Source organism: Solanum lycopersicum, chromosome 9 (assembly GCF_036512215.1).
Source record: "Solanum lycopersicum chromosome 9, SLM_r2.1".
NCBI lineage: Eukaryota > Viridiplantae > Streptophyta > Magnoliopsida > Solanales > Solanaceae > Solanum > Solanum lycopersicum.
Window position 1 is genome coordinate 1,892,277 of NC_090808.1, and position 25,846 is coordinate 1,918,122.

General features: G+C 33.6%; 2 protein-coding genes, 3 long non-coding RNA genes and 1 pseudogene across 8 annotated transcripts; 4 read left to right on the forward strand and 2 right to left on the reverse strand.

The window, feature by feature from the left end:
- The first annotated feature begins 1,633 nt into the window (after positions 1–1,633).
- On the forward strand, positions 1,634–9,898 carry EIN2 (ethylene-insensitive protein 2). Of its 3 annotated transcripts, none has more exons than XM_010327408.4 (8): positions 1,634–2,001; positions 2,880–3,584; positions 3,816–3,902; positions 3,994–4,104; positions 4,228–4,440; positions 5,803–5,988; positions 6,079–8,781; positions 9,242–9,898. In XM_010327408.4, exons 2-8 carry the CDS (start codon positions 3,333–3,335, stop codon positions 9,638–9,640), a joined length of 3,951 nt encoding a protein of 1,316 aa, XP_010325710.2. In that variant the 5' UTR covers positions 1,634–2,001; positions 2,880–3,332; the 3' UTR covers positions 9,641–9,898.
- A 764-nt stretch (positions 9,899–10,662) lies between these two features.
- Positions 10,663–11,972, forward strand: LOC138338110 (uncharacterized). Its single transcript, XR_011211436.1, has 2 exons — positions 10,663–11,010; positions 11,692–11,972. It is a non-coding gene; the product is annotated as an uncharacterized lncRNA (long non-coding RNA).
- Positions 11,973–12,194: 222 nt separating this feature from the next.
- On the forward strand, positions 12,195–12,682 carry LOC138338111 (uncharacterized). The gene is made up of 2 exons (XR_011211437.1): positions 12,195–12,304; positions 12,413–12,682. It is a non-coding gene; the product is annotated as an uncharacterized lncRNA (long non-coding RNA).
- A 1,286-nt stretch (positions 12,683–13,968) lies between these two features.
- LOC104649084 (uncharacterized) lies at positions 13,969–15,864 on the forward strand. Its single transcript, XR_743079.4, has 2 exons — positions 13,969–14,181; positions 15,499–15,864. It is a non-coding gene; the product is annotated as an uncharacterized lncRNA (long non-coding RNA).
- On the reverse strand, positions 15,788–18,381 carry LOC112942234 (phenylalanine ammonia-lyase-like; annotated as a pseudogene). The gene is made up of 2 exons (XR_011211438.1): positions 17,882–18,381; positions 15,788–17,699 (listed from the first exon to the last, which is right to left on the reverse strand). The product of XR_011211438.1 is annotated as a phenylalanine ammonia-lyase-like (transcript).
- A 3,050-nt stretch (positions 18,382–21,431) lies between these two features.
- On the reverse strand, positions 21,432–24,111 carry LOC101243631 (phenylalanine ammonia-lyase-like). The gene is made up of 2 exons (XM_004246601.4): positions 23,400–24,111; positions 21,432–23,297 (listed from the first exon to the last, which is right to left on the reverse strand). Exons 1-2 carry the CDS (start codon positions 23,813–23,815, stop codon positions 21,548–21,550), a joined length of 2,166 nt encoding a protein of 721 aa, XP_004246649.2. The 5' UTR covers positions 23,816–24,111; the 3' UTR covers positions 21,432–21,547.
- Between the last annotated feature and the right edge of the window lie 1,735 nt (positions 24,112–25,846).

Below are 25,846 nucleotides of genomic sequence, written 5' to 3' on the forward strand. Positions count from 1 at the left end.
GATATTATATACGATTGAACTCTTTTTTTATGAAATAAATAAGAAACAATTACGAAAAAATTATTAAAGTCACTATGTTATTTATTGAACTTTAAATTAGAAGAAAATATATTCCTTCTAATACTTTATCGGTTTATTGATACCATATCAGTATCAGATAGGACTGAGCTTAACTCTTTGTGATACTCTTACGGCATATTGATACCCTACTTGTGTGATATATGATTGAACTCTTCTTTTAAGAAAGAAATAAGAAGCAATTAAAAGATAGCTATTAAAGTCACAATTTTATTTATTAAACTTCAAATTAGTAGAGAATATATTATTTGTGATACTCCATCGATATATTGATATGATATCTGTAACATATATGATTGAATGTAATCCTCTATCGATATATTTATATTGATACCCCTATTGGTATTATAAGGTATTGGACTCTTTTTTTTAATAAATAAATAAGAAATAGTTAAAGAGAGATTTATTAAAGTCACAATCTTATATATTAAACTCTATGTCATTAGAAAAATATATTTTTATAATTTTTAAATTAAAAATATTAAAGAATTGAAACATACATTAATGATACCACGACATTATGTAGATGTACCGTAATGGTATCATGAATGATTCAGTAACCTCATCAAAGGACTAAAGCAAACCTCAATGAAAAACACTATTCAATTACTTATTAATACCACCTAAGTGTATCATACTTTGATGTTATCGGGGAGGAAGAAACAATTTTTTAATTAAAATACTATTCAGTTACTCTTTGATACTATCAGAGTGTATTTTATATAATATAATATGTTGTATTAATCAATACTAAACCTCACCAAAATAATAATCTCAAAGTACTAAACACTCTTTAAATTAATAAATATTAATTATCAATTAAATAATACATCTACAAAATAATATCCTATCTATATTAATTTAGTGAGGTTTTACCATAGTTGCTTGATTATAAAATAATATATACTTTAATATTTTACAATTAACATTAATAATTTGCTCTCCAAGAAAGTATTTTTCAAAACCTAAAAATAAATATCAATCAATATGGATGTTATAATAACTATTTACATTAATTATTATTTTTTAGTGAATACACAAAATCTTAAACTTAACAAATAAAAGTAAATGAAAAAGGTTAAAAACCAGAGATAGATAATAAAACAAAAAAACCCAACTAACTAATGCGCGAAATTCTAAACTTGACAGTTAAAACTGAACGAAAAAGATACAAACGAGAAATATAGCAATAAAACGAGAGATACCACAATAAAACAAAAAACCCAACTAACTAGCGCGCGAAATTCTGAACTTGGCAGGTAAAACTGAACGAAAAGGATACAAACGAGAAATATAGTAATAAAACGAGAGATACGACAATAAAACCAAAAACCCAACTAACTAGCGCGCGAAATTCTGAACTTGGCAGGTAAAACTGAACGAAAAAATACAAATGAAAAATATAGTAATAAAACAACTTTTACCGAATTTCTTCGACATAATTCTCTCAAAACACCTTAATATACTGTATTTTATTTACGTATGTATCTATGCTGAATATAATGGAGAAAAAAACCGATTAAAAAACTATCTTTTTAGTTCACTTTTCTCCTTCATAGCTTTTGGACTCACATTAGTGAAGTGAAACTCTCAACTTTTTCTCTCTCTCTCCAAGATAGCTTTAAGACCCTACCCACCCCCTTACATGACCCCCTTTTCCCCATAATATATATATAAATACAGTAATATATATGTATATATATATAGTTTCTCTCTCTACAGTAGTCACAGCTCACACACCATAACTCTCCATCTCTCTAGGATATGTATTATGTACAGGTTCCTCTCTTTATCTCTTAGTAGTATATATAGATATTAGAGCTTCCTTAAAAGCTTCTGATCTGAACTCTGAGCACTGAAATTTATAGAGAAGAAGACTGAAGAAAACCCATCCAGAAAAGGAAGGAAAACTATTTGAAGAAGGTATAAAAAAGAAATGGAAAACCCTAATGGTCTACACACCCACTTGGGTAAATTTTATCATTTTTTTTTAATTTTACTGTTATGGGTATGTTTAGATATAGGTATAAGGATTATATGTTTTGGAATCTTGAAATAAAAATTTGGTCTTTATAGGATATGTTTGTATCAGATCCGATGAAGTGGGTATTGAGTTTTTTGCTGATTGTTTTGATTTGTTGTATTGGGTTGTGTTAAAAAGGTTGGAGAAGTGTTATTTATGGGGTTTTGGTTTTTGGGTTGGAAAAAGATTTGATCTTCTTTTATATAAATTTGATGGGGTTTTGTAGTTTTGTGTAATAAAGATCTGGATGGTTGAGGAGGAGAAGGTGTTTCATTTGCAGTTCTCTTCTTTTCTTTTTGAAAAGTGGTATTGCTTTTGAAGTCAAGTTGATGTTTTTTTTTTGTTTCAAAATGCAGGAGATTTTTGTTAAAGCAATCATGTTTAGTTTTAGATGCCAGGCTGTAACATGGAGTTTACTGAGTGTTTTAATTATTTTTTTTGGGCAAGTTGACTAATTTTGAAATATATGAATAATGCTGGATTGGTTTGTGAATTGTGATCTCAGTGAAGGTTTGCCAAATTTTTGTGTTCCATGTTTCTCGCGCTACAGGACACTGTGATGTATGTTAGGTCGTGAAAGATCCAATTTTTTTCTGTTGGGTAGTTTATCAACTTCAGCATTTTTGTCTTTTAACTGGAATTAACATGTATATAGTTTTAGTTTGGATATAATGCTTTCTCCAGCTGTTTTAAGTGTTTGATAGTCATGGTTACCTAGTTTTTTCTGTAACTACAATTTGAATACTTGACTGAAGTTTTGGTATTTAACTCAATTCAGAAATCAGAATCGGCAATCGGATTATTGACGGATGCAAAGGTGTTAATGCGGTGTATTTGGTTGGAGTTGGTGGATTTAGCAACTCGAAAAGACTTCCATCTTTATAAGGCGCACTTCTCAAAGTTATTGTTCGAAGTTGGTTGATTTTAGCAGCTTGAAAAGACTCTTAATAAATTGCTTTTGTCAAGTTCTTCATGTCCATTGCTTTTGGGTGCAAACTTGCTCAAAATTCTCCAGAGATAACGAGGGGTTTTGGTATCCTGTTCTAACCGTGCTACATTGAGCTACAGTCTACAGTTGGAGCTGCAGCTGCTACATAGAAAAGCTGTGTGGTCGGAACTTGGAACTTCACTGGTTGGATTGTGAGCTTGTTCATGTCAAATGGGTTGCTAAGTGATGCTGTAGTGCTAGTTTACTGCGATCTCTGGGCTTGCTAACCATTTAAATCAAATAATGGAGTCTGAAACTCTGACTAGAGAATATAGGCAGCCCAGCATGCTTCAGCGAGTACTTTCTGCTTCTGTGCCAATGCTGTTGATTGCAGTTGGCTATGTTGATCCTGGGAAATGGGCTGCAATGGTTGATGGAGGAGCCCGATTTGGGTTTGATTTGGTCATGCTAGTACTCTTGTTCAATTTTGCTGCCATTCTGTGCCAGTATCTGTCTGCTTGTATAGCCTTGGTTACAGACCGAGATCTTGCGCAGGTAGTGTTCTTCCATTGGAATTTAACTTTTGATTGTGTGTCTAAGTAGTGATGAATCTTAGTAAATCGAAGTTGATTCTCCTGCTCTTGTATGTTTCATTTAGAATACCCATAGCAAGGACAGTTTTTTTTCCTTTTTTGCTAACCTGGTGTTTGGGCCAGCTTGTGCACATCTTGTTTTTTGTTTAACTGATGATGTATAATAACTTTGTTGTCCTTGATGGTGTCAAAGATTTGCAGTGAAGAATATGACAAAGTTACATGCATATTCCTAGGAATTCAAGCTGAGGTTTCGATGATTGCTTTGGACCTCACAATGGTAGTTTCACTATTTCATTTTGTGTGCACTCTGGCTTCCGAGATTATGACGTTTTATAGCTCATCAACTTACGACTACTTGATTCTGATAGGTTTTGGGCACTGCCCATGGGCTTAATGTTGTGTTTGGAGTTGACCTGTTTAGCTGTGTTTTCCTGACTGCAACCGGTGCCATTTTGTTTCCACTGCTTGCTTCTCTCTTTGTAAGTCTTGCTACTAACTATCCTTGTGGACTTTCTGTTATTGGCATCTTGAATTATCTCAGATTCTTTTCGTATGGTCCTAGTCTCTCATAAATAATAATGATTTCAAAATACTATGTCTAGGACAATGGCAGTGCAAAATTCTTATGTATTGGCTGGGCAAGCTCTGTACTGCTCTCTTATGTTTTTGGAGTGGTTATAACTCTACCTGAAACTCCATTCTCCATTGGTGGTGTGCTGAATAAGTTTAGTGGAGAGAGTGCATTTGCATTGATGAGTCTTCTTGGAGCAAGTATTATGCCTCACAATTTTTACCTCCATTCTTCTATTGTACAGGTATCCTCTCCCTCTCTCTCCCCTCTCTCTCTTTATGTGTGTGTGTGTGTTTGTGCATGGGCATGCATAAATATTGATCTGTGCATGCAGAACGGAGGCACGTCTGTAACTTATAAAACAGTCTGTCGCTGCACTGATTGTTAAGATAATTATTGGTATGCTAGATTGGTCCCTGATAACTCAAGGATAAATGTATGTTCAGTCTATTTTGTTGTTCCGACCAGTCATGTGTGAATAGTTGTACTGCTTTCTTAGATTCTGTAGCTCTTTAAGTCTAGACCATCCATAGTCATGTGAGGTCCTCTCTAGATTTATTGGTTGTGGCTGGCTCCCAAGTCTTAACTTGTACTATGTAATGGGGCTAGCTTATCTACTTATTTACTCTTTGCATCTTCTAGATGCCAGTAATAAAACAACTTCATCAAAAAAAAAGGTTGGCCTGATAAATCTTTCACACAACAAACTAGCAGACACTAGCCCCTTAATAAACAATATTGGCATGTATGACTTGTTATGCATGATGTTGATCGCATGAATTCTGTATTTGCTTCTGTCTTTTGGTTGTCAGTTATGATTCCTGACCTTACTGCTCATCCTTGGGACTTAGGTTGGCTTGACCATGATCAGGACAGTTACTTAGGTTGACTCTTAAAAGAGATAAAATCTGTTGAAGCAATCCGTGATTCTAAAGCCTCTATTGTTGTTAAGATTTTCATGCTAGGGATCATAATTTTTATGGTGGATGAGTTTATTTCTTCAGAAAAAAGGAAACCAAACTACATCAAAAATAGTGTTTTCTCTCTTTTTCCCCTTTTAAGGGGGTGGGGCGTGGGGGAAGTGAGAAGGTTAAGGGGGAAGTGAGAAGGTTAAAGAGCATGTTGAATATGACCTTGTGTTGCCTTTGCCTTTTCATCTGCACCGAGTCTATCTGTATTATATAATATATATGTGTATCCCAGAGCCGTAAGCCAATATTCACAGGGCAAGGGTACATAGGCATGATTCCAACAGTCTAGAAGTGTGAAATATGTTCAGACATGCTCAAATCATCAATGATGTGTCAACATCCTTTTTGAAAAAAATGATGCGTCTTTGTCATTATCAGTGGATGTGGTTTTTTTGTGCAGCCCAAGTATTTCCATGTTTCTGAAGCATTTTTTTTTGGATATTGAAATGACAGATTTTTAGAAATTTCCTTGTTTCATATTATTTGTATGGTTTCCATTAGTCTCAGCAATTATCACAGCCTAGAAATAACTTTTAATCCACAGCATTTTGATTTTTCGACTCGTTGCTACTTGTGTTGGTGTGATCAATACTAGACTATCTCGTCTTTACCTCTATATAAATTCTTTTCTGCAGCAAGGTAAGGAATCAACAGAGCTTTCCAGGGGAGCTCTGTGTCAGGACCATTTTTTTGCCATTGTTTTCATATTCAGTGGCATTTTCCTGGTCAACTATGCCGCGATGAATTCAGCAGCGAATGTGTCTTACAGTACTGGCCTTTTGTTGCTGACATTTCAGGACACATTGTCATTGCTCGATCAGGTTAGATTCAAACAGCAAAAGATGGATCCGTCTAAGCTTGGGCCTTTGTGAACCAGAGATATTAATACTTTTCGTTTATTATTGATACAGGTTTTCAGAAGCTCAGTTGCACCATTCACCATAATGCTGGTTACATTTATTTCCAATCAAGTTACACCACTAACTTGGGATCTTGGTAGACAAGCAGTTGTGCATGACTTATTTGGAATGGACATCCCAGGCTGGCTTCATCATGTGACGATCAGAGTTATTTCCATTGTCCCAGCTCTTTATTGTGTATGGAGTTCAGGAGCTGAAGGCCTATATCAGTTACTTATACTGACACAGGTTGTGGTGGCTCTTGTCCTTCCATCTTCTGTCATACCCCTGTTCAGAGTTGCTTCTTCCAGATCAATTATGGGTATCCACAAAATTTCTCAGTTAATGGAGTTCTTATCTCTTGGCACATTTATTGGCTTACTTGGCCTAAAGATTATATTTGTCATAGAGATGATATTTGGAAATAGTGATTGGGTTAATAATTTGAAGTGGAATATTGGGAGTAGTGTGTCTACTCCATATGTTTTTCTCCTCATCGCAGCCTCTTTATGTCTTTGTCTGATGCTGTGGTTAGCAGTTACTCCTCTGAAATCTGCAAGTTCCAGGTTCGATGCTCAGGCGTTTCTGCAAACGCATGTGCCTGAGCCATATTCAGAGTGTAATCAACTTGGTGCGATTAATGCTATGTTTGGTCTAGTAGAAGGATCCTCCCAAAAGCAAGAAGGTGCATTTCATGTGGAAAAATCCTTGGTAACCCATCCAGATTTATCAACTAAAGATCCTGATCAACTCTTGCCAGAATCTCTCTTGGATTTTGAAAAGGTCCATCAGTTGGCTACTATTGATGAGAGCAAATCTGAAACAACATTTTCAGCTCCTGCTGTCGTTCATCCTGAGGTACCTGTATCAGCAGGAGCAAGTCCCAGTGTGAAAAGTGTTTGTAATGAGGTTTCTGGTGTTGTATCAGTGGATACCAGTGTCTTCAATACTGAAACTGTGGATGTCGCAGAGAAGACTCTCAGAATTGAAGGGGACATGGCAAATGACAGGGATGATGGAGATTCGTGGGAAGAGCCTGAAGAGGCAATCAAAGGAGTATCTGAGAACGCTCAATCTTTTATTTCTGATGGTCCGGGGTCATACAAAAGTCTAAGTGGAAAACTAGAGGACACGGGGAGTGGTACAGGAAGTCTATCAAGATTAGCAGGTCTTGGTCGTGCAGCTAGGAGGCAGTTAACAGAAGCTCTAAATGAGTTTTGGGGGCAGCTTTTTGATTACCATGGCATGGCAACAGCAGAAGCGAAGTCCAAGAAACTGGATATAATACTTGGTCTGGATTCAAAGATGAATCCAAAACCTGCCCCTGCATCATTAAAAGTTGAAAGCAGTGCGTATATTCCATCGGGGAGTGCAAGGATACCAGAGCCTCTGATCAACTCGCATGTGTACTCTCCCAAGCAGCAATTTGCGTCTAACATTGTGGACTCTGCTTATAGAGTCCCAAAGGAGCCATCTTCGACATCTTCTATGTGGTCTAACCATATGAAATTAGTAGGTGCATATGTGCAAAGTTCCAACAGCAACATGCTTGACTCAGGGGAGAGGCGCTATTCTAGTATGCGGATTCCAGCGACTTCTGCTGGCTATGATCAGCAGCCTGCCACTGTGCATGGATATCAGATTACTGCTTACCTTAATCAACTTGCGAAAGAAAGAGGATCTGATTATTTAAATGGGCAACTGGAGTCACCATCTCCTCGTTCTGTATCATCACTGACGTCAAACTATGCAGAACCATTGGCTCGTGTTTCGGGGCAAAAACCTCAGAGTGGAGTCAGTAGTCGAGCACCACCTGGTTTTGGAAATGTCCCTGTAGGCCGAAATAATTCGATGCAGCCCACTAACACTACTTCTGTCGACCATAGCTCTACTGAAACTGCTGAAAGCGTGGCTGGTTCAGCCAACTCTAAGAAGTACTACAGCTTGCCTGATATCTCAGGGCGCTATGTTCCTCGCCAAGATTCTATAGTGTCAGATGCGAGAGCTCAATGGTACAATTCCATGGGATTCGGACAATCTGGTGGTCGATCTACATACGAACAAGCCTATATGAGTGGTTCACTAAGGGCAGGTGGTCCTCAGAGGTATGAACATTCTCCTAAAGTCTGCAGAGATGCATTCTCCTTGCAGTACAGCTCCAATTCAGGGAATGGATCCCTGTGGTCTAGACAGCCTTTTGAGCAATTTGGTGTAGCTGGTAAGCCAGATGTTGGTAGCGGCGATCATGGAACTGTGCTGAGTTCCTCTGCTCAAGAGAGTACATCTACGGTTGACTTGGAAGCTAAGCTGCTTCAGTCTTTCAGAAGTTGTATTGTGAAACTTTTGAAACTGGAAGGATCTGAGTGGTTATTTAGGCAAGATGATGGGGCTGATGAGGATCTTATAGGTCGGATTGCTGCAAGAGAGAAATTTCTCTATGAAGCTGAAACTAGGGAGATAAGTAGATTGACCAACATTGGTGAATCACACTTCTCTTCCAACAGGAAACCCGGTTCTGCCCCAAAACCTGAAGAGATGGATTACACCAAGTTCTTGGTGATGTCAGTTCCCCACTGCGGAGAAGGTTGTGTTTGGAAAGTAGATCTGATTATAAGCTTCGGTGTGTGGTGCATTCACAGAATTCTTGAGCTTTCACTTATGGAAAGTAGGCCAGAGTTGTGGGGCAAATATACCTATGTTCTCAACCGTCTTCAGGTAAAGCCTCATATCCTATCTATCTTTTTCTTCATTCACAGAATTCTTGAAGTTCTATGTTTCTTTCAATAATTTTTTTTTGAGCATTGGAGAAATGAAGCATGCTTTTTGGTGTTACCACACAATCCTTCATGAAAACCCTCTTTAAAGCTTATATCACATCATTTAAGGTTTAAATAAACCGCATTTGTGTTAGATTCATTGTTGGACCTTGTAGCGTGCCAAAAAAGATATTGTAGTGACTATCCTGGTCCTTCCATTTTAAGGTGGCTAAACAAGTGCTAAAAGCATCAAAGACGCCACAAAACCGTAAGCTAGGGGTCATTTGTTTGAAATTTTCCTTTCTCGGAACAGCGGGAAAGAGTAATAGTTGAGTTGGTCTTGATGCTCAAGAAATGGCAATGTGTCAACCGTAGTGTGAGATTTATTATTCATCTGATGAATCATTTACCAACTTCAGGGCATAGTAGATCTGGCATTTTCAAAGCCCCATTCTCCGACGAGCCATTGTTTTTGTCTTCAAATTCCGGCTGGCCGCCAGCAAAAGGCAAGCCCCCCTCCAATTTCTAATGGAAACTTGCCGCCACAAGCAAAACAGGGTCGAGGAAAATGCACGACTGCAGCAATGCTCTTAGAGATGATCAAAGACGTGGAGACAGCAATTTCCTGTCGAAAGGGACGAACGGGCACTGCAGCAGGGGATGTAGCCTTTCCTAAAGGAAAAGAGAACCTGGCATCCGTCCTCAAGCGCTATAAACGTCGATTATCCAATAAGCCGGTAGGAAACCAGGAGGTGGCTGGAGTCGCCGGACCGCGCAAAGTAACGCTGTCTGCCTCATCACCCCCTTTCGTCTTGTAACGCTCTTTTCTCAGTTCATAGCAAATGACTGGTGAGATCACCATTGTTAGACTTGTTCTTAGTTTCTGTGAATTATCCCCCCCTCCCCAACTATACCTCCCTTGCACCTCATGTGTATTTTGAATCTTTGCAGCTTATTCACCCCCATCCCTTGTACCTCAATCTGTATACATAGGATAAAATGTTGTAACGAGGTTACTGTAAAACTGCAATGGTGAAATGAAACGGGCTAAAAGGCGGGAAAAGATGTTATTACAAGATATGCAGTTTTCTTGCTTTTTGTTTCCATAGTGCCATCTTGAACCAATGGAAACAACCTCTACCTCTGAATTACTTTTAATATCAAAAGGTTGTTGTTATATTACTACTTTCCTTGATCCGAGGGTCTATCAGAAACCACCTCGTCCTCTAAGCTCTGAGGTAGGCATAAGAAACCACTTGGTCCTCTAGTTCCGAGGTAAGCGTAAGTTAAACGTTTCAAACTCATTATGTGGGACTACACGGGGTATGTGTTGTGTTGTAGTTTGCACTTTATCGCGCAAGAGGGGAAAGTGCTACGTAATAGGTGTTTTTCTTACTTAGGGTTTGAGCTCGTCACATTTTATTTAACTAAAGATTCTTAGTGATTCCATCGCAACTCATTATTGGTTGTTAGAGGAGAATAATACTTCTCTCGACATAATATGAGAAACTTTGTGTTCTCAAAATATGTAAATAACTTTTGTGTGATTAATTTTTTGTGACATAATATGAGAAACTTTGTGTTCTCAAAATATGTAAATAACTTTTTGTGATTAATTTTTTGTTTTTTTTTAGATTTGTGACCTAATTGCAATAAAAGGAGTATAAAGATCAAAAAGGATGAATGTGAATGGCTAGAAGAGGACAACCATATTCCAATAAAAAAACTCTTTATCCTTATCTTTAGTTGAAATTATTGTCATCGTTATAGGTTCAATAAAAATTTAATTATTAATTTTTTGTAAACATATATAAATAATCTATTTTGAAAAAATAGTACTACATTATTCCCTCTTATATTTCAAATTTCATAAATAACACAATAGACCGTGATTTAGTGGTTGATATTGAGTCAAATTTTTTTATTGAAATTTAATTAATCGAATCGATAAATTTTATTTCGAAAGAAAAAGTTAAATGAATTGTGGTCTATCATCACACACGTAGAATAAAGTTGGTGTCTTTTTCATTCTTCTTTCTATTGCATTATATCACTCTCCACTTATCTTTTCTTTCTTACGAAGTTTCTAAACATTTGCTTAACTTCTCTTTTCCCATTCTATTTATGTGAGTTTTAGCTTTGATTTATTGACAACAAAGATCAATTACAAGTTTTGGTAGATAAAGAGGTACGTATTTCTATCGAATTTTATGTACTTTAGCATGTATAATTCAACTAAAATAGAAGAATAAAAAGAAATAATTAACTACATTTTAATACAATGAAATTTAAATATCGATTATTGATCTGATTTGAGTATTAGATAAGCAATTAATCCATTTCTATTGTTTCCTCATGTATTAAGGTTCATGCACTTTTGTGTCACAATCTTTTTTTTTTTTTTACGTTCAATTCCCTTTTTTACTTAACGCTAAATAATTAAGATTGTTTGAATTCGTATGATTAGTAAATATTTGATAAAATATATTTAAAAATAAATTGTGATAGAACTTAATAATGTTTGGTGAGTGATTATTGTGTATGATTGTGCATATGTGGACCAAAGGTGATGTTTGAATAGTCATAATCAATAATAGAGGTGATTATTTTATATCGATCAATATTTATGGTAAAATAATAAAAATTAATAATAATTGATAGTCGACATGATTAACTATAGTGACAATCGATAGTGAAAATCATTAATGATGAAGGTGATTGATACTAGCAATGAGTTTGATACGATTTAACAGTTAGTTAAATTAACTCTCGTTAAATTGAAAAATCACTTAAATTAAAACATAATAAATAAATTAAGAAACTAATTAAATTGATTTATTGATAAAATTTATTTTTTGTGTCAATGCAGGAGGGCTAAAGAGAAATATATAGAAGATGTATGTAATAGTGATTTCATTGCCTTTGATTATATTGGTATTGATTGTAGCCATTGTTTGTTACATGTGTGGAAGATCAAGGGGTTGTTGCTGAATAAATTTCACTCCAAAATCTTCTATTAATCGATGAAGCTAGAAGTCTGAATACAAATTTAAATATATTTATTTAAATCATATAGTAAATTTATTATATTTGGGTTTTAATTATAGAACTCAAGTTAACACTATATTATATTTTCACTTTTTTCTTGAATTTGTATTTATGAAAGTACGATACGATCGAAATTAAATTAATCGAGTCAATAAATTTCATATCGAGAGCGCGATTGTCATGACATGACAAGGAAGGAACCTCGTCTAAACTCATACACGTAGAAAGTTGAAACCACTTCGTGTCACTTTATGGTATTTTGTTATTTTTATTTTTATTCTTTTAATTTGCTTATATCATATGAACTCTCCATTTTTTCCTTTTGTGTCTTACTAAAAAAAAAAAAAAATTCTCAAACTCTTATTTTTCCCTTTTTATTTATGTGATTTTTGAGAAGAAAAAGTTCAATCTAAGTAGTTTTGATACTAGACAAGGTATGTACATATTTTCTTAATTTTTATTATGGTATGTAAATTAATTTTGAGCTTACCTTACAATTGATTTAGAATTAATTAGAAAAAATTATTTTTGTGTTAATGCAGGGATATATCATATAATTAAAAAAAAAAAATGCATGTACTAGTGATATCATTGCCTTTGGCTATATTGGTATTGATTTTAATAGCCATTGCTTGTTACTTCTTTGGAAGATCAAGAGGTAGATGGTGATTATATTATTCAAAATAATTCCTAATAGAAAATAAAATAAAATGGAACCCTTTTAATTTTGTTCAATGAACTTATTTTTTTTTATGTATCTTGTTGTATCATGTATATTTAATAGAATGAAATATTACTTCTAAGTGTTGTTATATGAATATTGTAATGTTTTGTAGAATGCGTACGTACGTATATAAATTGTTGAATTGAAAATCGAAAATCGAGCATTACATTTTATCGCGCATATTATTATATTTATCGTGTTGAATTTGGGCTCTAATATCAAATTATTAGGTTGAATGCCTTTAAGAATTATTTTTAATATATAATATGAGATTATTTAGTTTCAAAGTTAATTTTTACATGATTTTAAATTTTCTTTCGAAATATCATTATGTGATTCTTATATCTTATGTATGTTTCGAATCTACTCAAAGTTATTAATATTAATATGAAATTTTATTCGCTCAGAGTTAGAAGGAACACTCCTGGAAAAAAGAATTTAAGTCTTAACGTATCCCTAGAAATTATTATAATCTCTTCGTTCGAAATTGTTTGTCATGTTACGCTTATCGGAAGTCAATTTGATTAATATTTAAAGCTAAATTAGATCATATTAATTTGATATTTTAAATCAAAAAAATTAAATATTTTAAAATTTTATGAAAAGTATTATAAATTATAATTTTTTTACATATTAACATGATGAAAGTCAAATTTTTTTAGTTTAACTCTAAAAAATGATAAATAATATCGAACGAAGGGAGTAAAAGATATCAGCATAGTAGATGATGTTGTAACTTTTTTTTAATAAAAAATTTTGAATTTAGATTTGGAGATTAGAATTTTTTAAATAAAAAATGCTTTTTCTTTCAATGAAAATTTTATATGATGTTGATTGATATCACGATTAATCAAATTTTAACACGAATAATCGAATACGAAGTAGGAAAGCAAAAAAAAAATTAGTGTGGTTATGGATTGGAAAAAACGCAACCTATTAAACCAAGTATTGATGCTTTAAATGAGTTGTCTATACTTAACTTTCTTTTTACTAAACAAAGAAGTATTTTATCTTACTTTTAAATGTCGTGATTTTTATTTTCAGAATTAAATTTTGATTAATTTTTTATGATAAATTTTCTTTAATTATATTGGTACGTAAAAAGTTACAAATATTTTTCGTATAATTTTTAAATACATATATCTTAAAAATAATCAGAATTAAATTTTGATTAATTTTTTATGATAAATTTTCTTTAATTATATTGGTACGTAAAAAGTTACAAATATTTTTCGTATAATTTTTAAATATATATATCTTAAAAATATTATATTAATTATTAAAAAAGACAATTAAAAGTGTACGAAATATAATTTATAAAAATCAACAAAAATAAAAAGCTGTCAATCACTTGTATTAAAAGCCTTTATATTCAGACACGTCATCATCTTTATCATTATTTTTTTTTAAAAAAACAACCTGGCACTGCAAAACACCTAAAAAGTAAAAAAAAGCACCAAAATCCTAAATCCAATGTTCTTTTTCAGAGTTTAAAGAGTGAAGAAATTAAAGTTCTGTTTTAGTTTCAGTTTCAGTACGAGGTGATCATCCATCAGTTTATGAATTTTTTGGTGTTGTCAGAACAAGGTATGTTTACTTTTCTAATTTATTTTTTGGTTATCGGTTATAAAATTATATCGAATATATTATTATTGTTTTGTTTGCTCATCTTGTATTTTTATTTACTCCATATTCCCTTGCCTTCCTGTGATGGGTGATGATCTCCCGTGTTTGATTAATTTAGATTCGAGTGATTTATACAAATAGGATAGATTTGAACTCGAACTTGAACTTGAGATTCACAATTCGATGATAGGTGATAAGTTTTTACGGATCACCAGATTTTTTTTTTTTTTTTTTTTACGATCCATAGGTGAAGATTAAGAAATATTTTGAAACAAATTGTTTACAAGTTTTGATGAATCAGTTGTGCGTAACCAACTTTTGCCAATGAAATTTCAATACAATATCAAGTGTTTGATTCATTGATTTTTCACGTTATATTGTGTTAGGTTTAAAATTTTATAAAAATATTCTTTTCGATTATATCCTTGAATTAATTTTAGGCTTGTTTAATCGAGAAATAGGATGTTCGTTTACTGATCCTTAAGACTCGAGGAGTAGTTCAATCATTTTATTGCTTAAGAGCCCATTTGGATTGATTTTAAACAGTAGTAACTTAAAATAAAAGTTGAACTGAAATAATTTTTAAGTCAAAAAAAAAAGAGTAGGATAGATCTACTTTTGATTTTTGACTTATTTTAAGTTTTTTTTATTTGTCACACATTTTCAAAAAGTCAAAAACTGACTGAAGATTAAATTTAATCGATTTTTCAGTTAATCCAAATGGGCTCTAAGTCTGGTATTAGTAATCCCTAGCTATAGTAGGTATTCAACAAGACCATATAAAGAAATTCCAAGTACATCATGTTGGAGTTTTAGATTTAACAATTTTGAAATTACTTCAAAGTTTTTCCTCGTCTTAACTATACTTTTTATTTTAAATTTTGCTTACATATTAAAAATCTACTAAATCAAAAATTTTTGAAAATCGATAAAATCCACTCTCTTCCTTTTGAGAAGAAATTTGTCGATTGGACTGAACCTCAGTTGTAATTGGGCTCTAATATACACCCCACTTAGTAAGGTTGAAAGTTTATTTCAATAATTACATAATTCGTGCGAGATTAATTTTGAATACATGTATTTGACACGTTGGATTTTCATGTATCTCAGATATATGTGCGTTAAATTTGCACTATTTTTGGTAGTTTAAGATCATCATTAACGCCTATTTATGATTTTTAAAATCCAAACAGATTTTTTATTTGTATCGTTAGTGCATATAACTTAGGCATTAAAAGTCGTTTATTTTAACGTGTGCACACATTATAATTTTGGCAGGAAGTTAATTTAAAGCCTTTAGGGTTGAAGAAAAACTTGAATCAATGGGTTTTGTGATTGTAATATCACTACCATTGATTCTCTTCATCCTCATTGCAGCCCTTGCTTGTTACCTCTTTGGTAAGTCTCGAGGCCGTCGAGAAGCCGCCATGGTTCCACCATATTATGGACCACCACCACCAGCACCTCCTCCCGGAGTCCTTTCTCCGCCACCCCAAAAATAACATTTGTAAATGTCATGTAGTTAAAATTTGAGCAATACCTTTGTTTGTTTATTTGGGCAAAATGATTGTTATAAAGGCCAAAAGTGAATATTAATGCTTCTTTTTATGTCATACAAAGAAATAAAAGCATATTCCTAACAAACAGCCCCAAATTAAAGGATACAAGTTCATAACATATCTAGAAATTCACCATAAGGTAAAATACTGAATTTGGAACATAGCACTTGAAAAATTAAACACCTAGCAGATTGGAATAGGAGCACCATTCCAGTTCTTGAGACATTCCAACAATGGATCAATGATCTCTCCATTGCATATTGCTGTGAACACCTTTTCAATATCCTCACCGGGCGATCGAACTTTTTCACCTGTCAACAGTTCTGTTCCAAGTTGTTGTCTCACCAACTTGTACAATGGATATGATCTGCATTCTGTGATTCTGTTAGGAATTGCAGGGTTGCCACTTTCAACAACAGCTCTTGCATTCTCAACTTCTTTAGGTAACACAGCCTTCAATTCGTCCTCGAAAGCTACAATCTTTTGGAAGATTGAGCTGTTCACATTCTTCTCATTCTTCATAGCATGATCAACAAGGACTTTGTCTCAGCTTCTGCATCAAAGGGTAAGTGGAGTTGCAAGGATCATCAACATAGGCAAACAGGTATTCCCTGTCCACAACTTGTGGCAATTCCTTTTCGCAGAATCTTGCTGGATGAAGTTCACCATTAGCACCTACTGTCAAAGTTCTTTTAGCTACTTGACTCACTGTATTCTTGACCGCATTGCTCAAGTTCTCCTCCAAATGCCTCAAGTCGATAGCTTGGCAAAGCGCCACGAGATAGGTTGATGACATTAGCTTCAAGATGTCAACAGCCTCAGCTGTTTTCCTTGCTGAGATTAAGCCCAACGAATTCACATCTTGGTTGTGTTGCTCGGCACTTTGGACGTGGTTAGTCACCGGATTTGCAAGGAATTGAAGTTCCGAGCAGTAAGAAGCCATCGCGATTTCAGCTCCCTTGAAACCATAATCCAAGCTTGGATTCCTTCCTGCTGAGAGATTAGATGGCAATCCATTGTTGTAATAGTCGTTGACAAGCTCCGATAATTGGGCAAACATCAATTTCCCTATTGATGCAAGGGCTAATCTTGTATTATCCATGGAGACACCAATAGGGGTTCCTTGGAAGTTTCCACCATGCAACGCCTTGTTTCTTGAAACATCGATCAATGGATTGTCGTTCACTGAGTTAATCTCTCTCTCAATCATCTTAGTTGCTACGCGGATGACTTCAATTTGAGGGCCAAGCCATTGTGGAGATGTTCGGAGAGCATAACGATCTTGCTTTGGTTTTTGAAGAGGATCCATTTCATGGAGCTTCTGAGCTGCCTTGACATAATCCATCCAAAATGTGTTCCATAATAGCAGCAGCCTCAATCTGGCCAGGGTGATGCTTCAACTTGTGTGTCAAATAGTCGGTGAATTCGGGTTTTCCATTCATCACTTCAGCGAAAATCGCTGATAAAACTTCAGACATAACAACAAGAATGTTGGACTCAAACAGTACCATTGATGCCATAACAGAACCAACTGCAGTACCATTCACAAGTGCAAGTCCTTCCTTAGGCTGCAACTCGAAAAATCCACCACTAACACCAGCCACGCGCAACGCTTCCTCAGCATTAAGCCTCTCACCATTGGGTCCAACAGCCCTGAAATTAGGCCTGCCAGTGAGCAAACCAACAACATATGACAACGGGACAAGATCACCCGAGGCAGTGATCGAACCACGAAGGGGCAAACACGGGGTAATGTTGCTGTTGATCAACTTAGTAATTGCTTCCATAATTTCAAATCTAATTCCTGAGTAGCCTTGAAGCAGAGTGTTGATCCTAACAAGCATAGCTGCCCTTGTTGCTGAATGTGGCAATGCGTGAGATGATTCTGTTCCATTCCCCAACACTCCAGCATTCAAGAACCTGAAAAAATCAATGTCATCAAGATTAGATTTCAAACTTAATTCTACCAATCAGGGGTTCATCCGAAACTCCTTCTGTAAAAATCACATTATAAATGTGTGAGTCGATAAGCTATATACACGAAAAAATATAAAAATTCTTTACGTTGTGAGTGTATATATAACAGGGAAAAAGTAGTTTACCTAATAAGGTCTTTTTGAAGAGCACTACCATTTGTTGTTCTTCTATGAGACGTGTCACCAAATCCAGTAGTCACACCATAACTATCTGTACCTTTCCCCATACTATCCATTACCCAATCACTACTAGCTTTCACACTAGCCCTTGAACTTTCAGAAAGTTCCACTTTGACCCCATTACTTTTGTTATCAACATTTGCAATGGATGCAACTTGTGCAATTGTCAAAGTTTCACCCCCAAGTTTTACAATTGGCTTTCTAAATTCATCCACCATCTTTTTCACTTCATCCAAATGACTCCCTCTTAAAAATTCAGCAGCCATTTCCCAATTCAATGGATCATTAACAATAATTGATTTCTTGCATAAATCCATGGCTACAACTTTTCCATTAGCATGTCCATTTGGTACAATTGATGCCATTAGATCAAGAAAATGGCTAGATTTGTAATGGAGAAATTTTAATTAGGAGAAAATGATGTTGTGAACTTATAATTTTTGTTGTTGTTTTGGTGGTGAGTATAAACAGAGAGTAACAAATGATGGTTAGGTAAAAAAAAAAAGATATGTGAGGGGTGAGTTGGTAAAAAAATAATGGTCATAGGAAGATTAATAGAATTAAGGATAATAGAATTTAATAATTGAATTTTGTCTAAAAGAGGCAAATTTTGTTTATATTGATCAATATTATTAACTATAATATGTTTTTATTAAATTCTGATTTTTCTTTGAATGAGGCAAATTTTATTGATATTGGTCAACGTTATTAAGTGTAATACATTTTTATTAAATTCTAGATTTTGTCTTAAAGAGCAAATTTTATTTATATTGGTTAATATTATTAAGTATAATATATTTTTACTAAATATTTTGTCTGAATGAGGCAAATTTCATTTATATTGGTCAATATTATTAAGTGTAATATATTTTTACTAAGTTTTAAATTTTGTCTGAATGAGGCAAATTTCATTTATATTGGTCAATATTATTAAATATAATATACTTTTATTAAATTCTGAATTTTATTTGAAAGAGGCAAATTTTATTTATGTTGGTCAATATTATTAAGTATAATATATTTTTATTAAATTCCAGATTTTATCTGAAGAGGCAAATTTTATTTATATTGGTCAATACTTAATATCTGAAGAGGCAAATTTTATTTATATTGGTCAATACTATTAAGTATAATGTATTTTTATTAAATTTTGAATTTTGTATGAATGAGGAAATTTTTATTTATATTGGTCAATATTATTAAGTACAATGTATTTTTATTAAATTCTGAATTGTTTTGAATGAGCCAAATTTTATTTATATTGGTCAATATTATTAAGTATAATGTATTTTTATTAAATTTTGAATTGTTTTTGAATGAGCCAAATTTTATTTATATTGGTTTAAGTATAATATATATTCTATTAAATTCTAGAATTTTTTTTTTTAAAAAGACAAATTTTATTTATATTTGTCAATATTATTAAGTATAACATATTTTTATTAAATTTTGAGTTTTGCCTGAAAGATACAAATTTATTTATGTTTGGTCAATATTATTAAGTATAATACATTTTTATTAAATTTTTGAATTTATCTGGAAGGAAACAAATTTTATTTATATTGGTCAATATTATTAAGTATAATATATTTCTATTAAATTCTGAATTTTGTTTGTGTCGAGCCCCAAAAAAGGGAAGAGTAACTGACACTTAAATAATCTATCTAATCGAGTTAGCCAGTGAAACATACTAGTTAACCAAACAGTAAGACAGAGATCAGCCAACACAACATCTGAAATGGGAAGCCTGGACCATGAAGGTATGACCTATATGACAATTACTCATACAAACAATGATAGACAAGTCAAAAAAACAAAGATGTACTAGCTAGCCGACAAGGCCGCAACTGAAGACAAATCTACTTACATATATATACGTACATACCAAGTCTATAGGCTAGAGATTGAAACATACAAGAAAATCCAGAATACTGTGTCCACAATACCCTCTAGGAATGACATAAGCAATGTCGGGACAAGAACTCGACTATGCTTAAATTGTACAACAAAAGTAAATATCCTCTAATAACTCAAAGATAAGATGGAGCTTACCAACTCACAGCTGAGCCCGAATTTTAGCGGTTGAGTCAATCAAAATACCTACCTGAATTTGCTCGCACGAAAAAAGCAACTTCCCCAGGCAATGGGACGTCAGTAAGAATAAAAATGTACTGATATGTAAAGCCGAAAGTGAAATCATCAATAACTACTATAAAAGGGTAAAAAGATATCATTTGAAACTGAAACTCAATTAATCTCCATGGCTAACATTTGGCCTCCTTCTATTTAAATATGCATGGTATGCTCATATAATCGTATGTCGTAAATACGTATATATAGATGCAAATGCATGACATACCCAACCAAATGCTAGCAATGGTTGTGCTTTCTAGTAGCTAACCGACATTATATTCATCAACTTGTGTCTATCGGTATCACATACGTATAAATATAGGTAATAAGCCTCATACCTCCCGATTATACCTTAGGAGTAGAATGCATAACATGTCATGTCATGGATTCATACGCATATATATTACCGTTGTCATGTTGGCAATCTTGGCCCGTTTGTGTTCTTGATATCATAACCCCGTGTAATCACTTTCATATGTGTAACCATCTCATCGAACCTCATATGCTCTTCCAAATAAGCTAGAAAACTTGACTCGAGTTTTAAAAAGATAGCTTAACCTTGAAAATGTTCATAACAAGTTTAAGGTGATTTACTTAGTTCGTATATATACTTAGTTCTTAAATAATTTAAAAAGAATCAAGTGTTCTACTAGTTTAATAATTTAAGTTATATTTGAGAGTTTTGAAGACCGTGAGTTACTTTAAAGAATTTTTAAAATAAATTTTAGTGGGGAAAAAGTGCTAACTACAAATAATAAGGGTCACCCGTAACATTTTTAAGTCACACCACCGAAGGAAGAATAAGAATTCATACATATGGACTTATAATACACGAAACCGATAAAATGACATATAGATTTCGAATACCCAATTTATTTGAACGAGTGAAATATTCAAATACTAGAATTATGTAAATAATTCAGCTATGATCCCAATGCCTTTCACATAAGGTCTTTCTAGCAAGAGAATAGCAAAATATCACATTTGACATTTAGAAATTTCCCAAATGTATTGTTAAAATAAGGCATGAAGCTTAGCCTTAACATACCTTTTCAATGAATGCTCGAATGCCCATAGTTCCCTCACAAAAGTTATTCCTTATGTCCTAAGCTTCGCAAACACAATATATACTTCTATAAACAATATTTAGAGTTCGGACTCCTGGATTAGATTCCAACAATTTCATTGGACTCAAGAGGCAATTTTAAGCCTAGGTGAGACCTATTGACCTTTGATAAGAGAGTGTGGAGGGCGAAGATTCAACTGAAACACTAGTATTCCGTAGCATTAATATCATTAATATTAAGAAATTGAACTATAATTAAGGCGATGTACTATTGTTTAAAGTTAGATTCACCAAAAATGAAGACACAAAGATATGTATTATAACCTGTAAAGTTGTAGAAATTGAATGAACATACAATTTAGAGATTATTATAATTGTAGTAATTCACTGAAAAAATAAGACTTGACAAACATCTAGCAGATTGGAAGAGGAGCACCATTCCAGCTCTTGAGACACTCCAACAATGGATCAATGATCTGTCCATTGCACATTGCTGTGAACACCTTGTCAATCTCCTCACCGGGTGATCGAACTTTTTCACCTGTCAAAAGTTCTGATCCAAGTTCTTGTCTCACCAACCTGTACAATGGATATGATCTGCATTCTGTGATCCTGTTAGGAATTGCAGGGTTTCCACTTTCAACAACAGCTCTTGCACTCTCAACTTCTTTAGGCAACACGACCTTTAATTCGTCCTCGAAAGCTACAATCTTTTGGAAGATTGAGCTGTTCACATTCTTCTCACTTTCACCATTCTTCATTGCATGATCAACAAGGACTTGTCTCAGCTTCTGCATCAAAGGGTAGGTGGAGCTGCAGGGATCATCAGCATAGGCAAACACGTATTCCCTGTCCACAACTCGAAGCAATTCCTTCTCGCAGAATCTTGCAGGATGAAGTTCACCATTAGCACCCATTGTCAAAGTTCTCTTAGCTACTTGGCTCACTGTGTTCTTGACAGCACTCCTCAAGTTTTCCTCCAAATGCCTTAAGTCGATAGCTTGGCAAAGCGCCACGAGATAGGTTGATGACATTAGCTTCAAGATGTCTACAGCCTCAGCGGTTTTCCTTGCTGAGATTAAGCCCAATGAATTCACATCTTGGTTGTGTTGCTCAGCACTTTGGACATGGTTAGTCACTGGATTTGCAAGGAATTGAAGTTCTGAGCAGTAAGAAGCCATTGCAATTTCAGCTCCCTTGAGTCCATAATCCAAGCTTGGATTCCTTCCTGCTGTGAGATTAGATGGCAACCCATTGTTGTAATAGTCGTTGACAAGTTCCGAAAATTGGGCTAACATCAATTTCCCAATAGATGCAAGGGCCAGTCTTGTATTATCCATGGAGACACCAATAGGGGTACCTTGGAAGTTTCCACCGTGTAAGGCCTTGTTTCTTGAAACATCGATCAATGGGTTGTCGTTCACTGAGTTAATCTCTCTCTCAATCATCTTAGTTGCTGCACGGATGACTTCAATTTGAGGTCCAAGCCACTGTGGAGATGTTCGAAGAGCATAACGATCTTGCTTTGGTTTTTGAAGAGGATCCATTTCATGGAGCTTCTGAGCTGCCTTGACATAAGAGCTTCCATCCAAAATGTGTTCCATAATAGCAGCAGCCTCAATCTGGCCAGGGTGATGCTTCAACTTGTGTGTCAAATAGTCAGTGAATTCAGGCTTTCCGTTCATCACTTCAGCGAAAATCGCTGACAAGACTTCAGACATGACAGCAAGAATGTTGGACTCAAACAGTACCATTGATGCCATACCAGAACCAACTGCAGTACCATTCACAAGTGCAAGTCCTTCCTTAGGCTGCAACTCGAAAAATCCACTAGTAACACCAGCCACGCGGAACGCTTCCTCAGCATTAAGTTTCTCACCATTAGGTCCAACAGCCTTGGAGTTGGGCCTGCCAGTGAGCAAACCAGCAATGTATGACAACGGGACAAGATCACCCGATGCAGTGATCGTCCCACGAAGGGGCAAACACGGGGTAATGTTGCTGTTGATCAACTTAGTAATTGCTTCCAAAATTTCAAATCTAATGCCAGAGTAGCCTTGAAGCAGAGTATTGATCCTAACAAGCATAGCTGCCCTTGTTGCTGAATGTGGCAAAGTATGAGATGATTCTGTTCCATTTCCAAAAACTCCAGCATTCAAGAACCTGAAGAAAATAAATCATAATATTCATCAACATCACATTTTTAACCAAAATTTATATCAAAGTCAAAATTAGTTATCAAATGTATCGAAAAAAGTCGTTTACCTAATAAGTTCCTTTTGAAGTGCACCACCATTTTTAGTTCTTCTATGAGATGTTGCACCAAATCCAGTAGTCACACCGTAACTATCTGTACCTTTCCCCATACTATCCATTACCCAATCACTACTAGCTTTCACACCAGCCCTTGCACTTTCAGAAAGTTCCACTTTGACCCCATTACTTTTGTTATCAACATTTGCAATGGATGCAACTTGTGCAACTGTTAAAGTTTCACCCCCAAGTTTCACAATTGGCTTTCTAAATTCATCCACCATCTTTTTCACTTCATCCAAATGACTCCCTCTTAATGATTCAGCAGCCATTTCCCAATTCAATGGATCATTAACATTAATTGATTTCTTACATAAATCCATGGCTTCTCCATTAACATGTCCATTTTGTACAATTGATGATGCCATTGGATTAACAAAAAATGGTTTGATTTGTAATGGAGAAATTTTAGTGAAAAAAAATGGCTAGAGATTAATTTTATATAACAAAAAAAATGTTGTGAACTTATAAAACTTTATGGTATTGTTGTGATCAAATGTAGTGAGTATATATAGAGACTAATATGTGAGAGGGGGTTGCTAGGAAAATACTAATATAAATCAAAGAAAAGTTTTAAAAAATTAACAACTTTAGTCCATTATTGTGTCCTTTGACTTCAAAGTCCATGTAAAGTTGAATAGAAAGAAGAAAACAAAGGTCAAGCAACCACACTACCTACTTTAGTCAACATTTTATCACCCTTTTTCCCTTCTCTTTCCAAGAAGTTCACTAGAAATGTGATGAAAAATTAATCTAAATAATTATGTCTATATTACATGCATTTACTAGTAGCTTTCTTGTGTAATCTGTCAATATTTGTACGTGTCATATAGTGTCTTACTATAGTATTTATCTCGTTTCAATTTTATCAAATAACCGCAAAGGAAAATAAGAATAAACTGTCAAATATATCCATTAATAATCGATAATCTCATATTTTTTATTGATCTTTTACAAAATGGTCATATAATTAAAAATAACAGTTGTAATCGATTGCAAAACTCCAATTATATAAAAAATTAAAGAAAAGTTTTCGGTATTTAACAACCTTAGTACAGTATTACATAGATCATACTACTAAAATACGAAGTTAAAGATCATACAATTATAATAAAATTTGTAATAGACTACGAACCTTCGATTGTAAGTTTTTTTTTTTAAAGTTTAAAACATTTAACAACCTTTATTGACCATGTAAAGTTGAATAGAATATATGACTCTTTTCTATTTGAGTCTAATGTGAAGAAATATGAATCATAATTATGTCCACATTACATGCACTTACAAATGAGTGGTAAGTGACAACAAAATGGTCCCTAGAAATTTTTTGATATCTTTTTACTTACTGAAATAGATCTAAACGGATTGCTTGGTACCTAGGGCTTCAAAAATGAATTAAAAAGCCATTTTCGGTGACGACATTGTTATCGCCGACGAAAAGATTGCAAACGTGTATACGGCCCCTGCATAAAACATATTAAAATTTATCTTTAACCCAAAAAAAATGAATTGTTTTCTTATTTAATTTGCTTCTCAATATTGTATAGGTCAAGTTGATAAAGTTTGATCAAAGTTGTTTGTTTGTTTATTTGTCTGAAATTAAATAACAAGCACATTTATCTCATTTTAACTTTATCTAATATACACAAAGGATCCTCATCCAATTATACAAAAATATCCATAAAGCATCTATACAATTAATTTATATACATTATATTTCCTAGTATATATATTGAAAATGGGAGATATTCTTTTATATATATCCACCTATACTTTCGATAGGTAAAAATAACTCTGTAAAGGTTTAATATATTTTATTTGTAAATCTCTTGTATTATTTCATCAATTTATAAAATAAAAAAAAATTGTAATAAACTATGAAACTTTCGACTATAAATTAACGAAAAAAATTTAAGCATTTAACAACCTTTTCATTATTGACCTTGAATTCAAAGTCCATGTAAAGTTGACCCTAAAGAAGAAAAAAAATAGTCAAGCAATTACACTATCTATTTGAGTCAACATTTTAACACCTTTTCCCCTTTCCATGAATTTCACTAGAAATGTGAAGGAAAATGAAGTTAAATTAATATTCAAATTATGTCTACATTTCATGCATTTACAAATGAGTGGTGACAAAAAAAAGGGTCCTACTTTGTAAAATTAAAAATAGAAAAAATTATTGATACCATTCACTTCACCAAACATACATACATATATATATATATATATATATATATATATATATATATATATATATATATATATATATATATATATATATATATATATATGAAAAAAAATTTGTCTTTATTCCAAACAAATAGATAACAACATTCAGGTAGACCTGAAATATTTATCTTAATTTTATCTGAATTACGTACTTTTAAGGTAATATA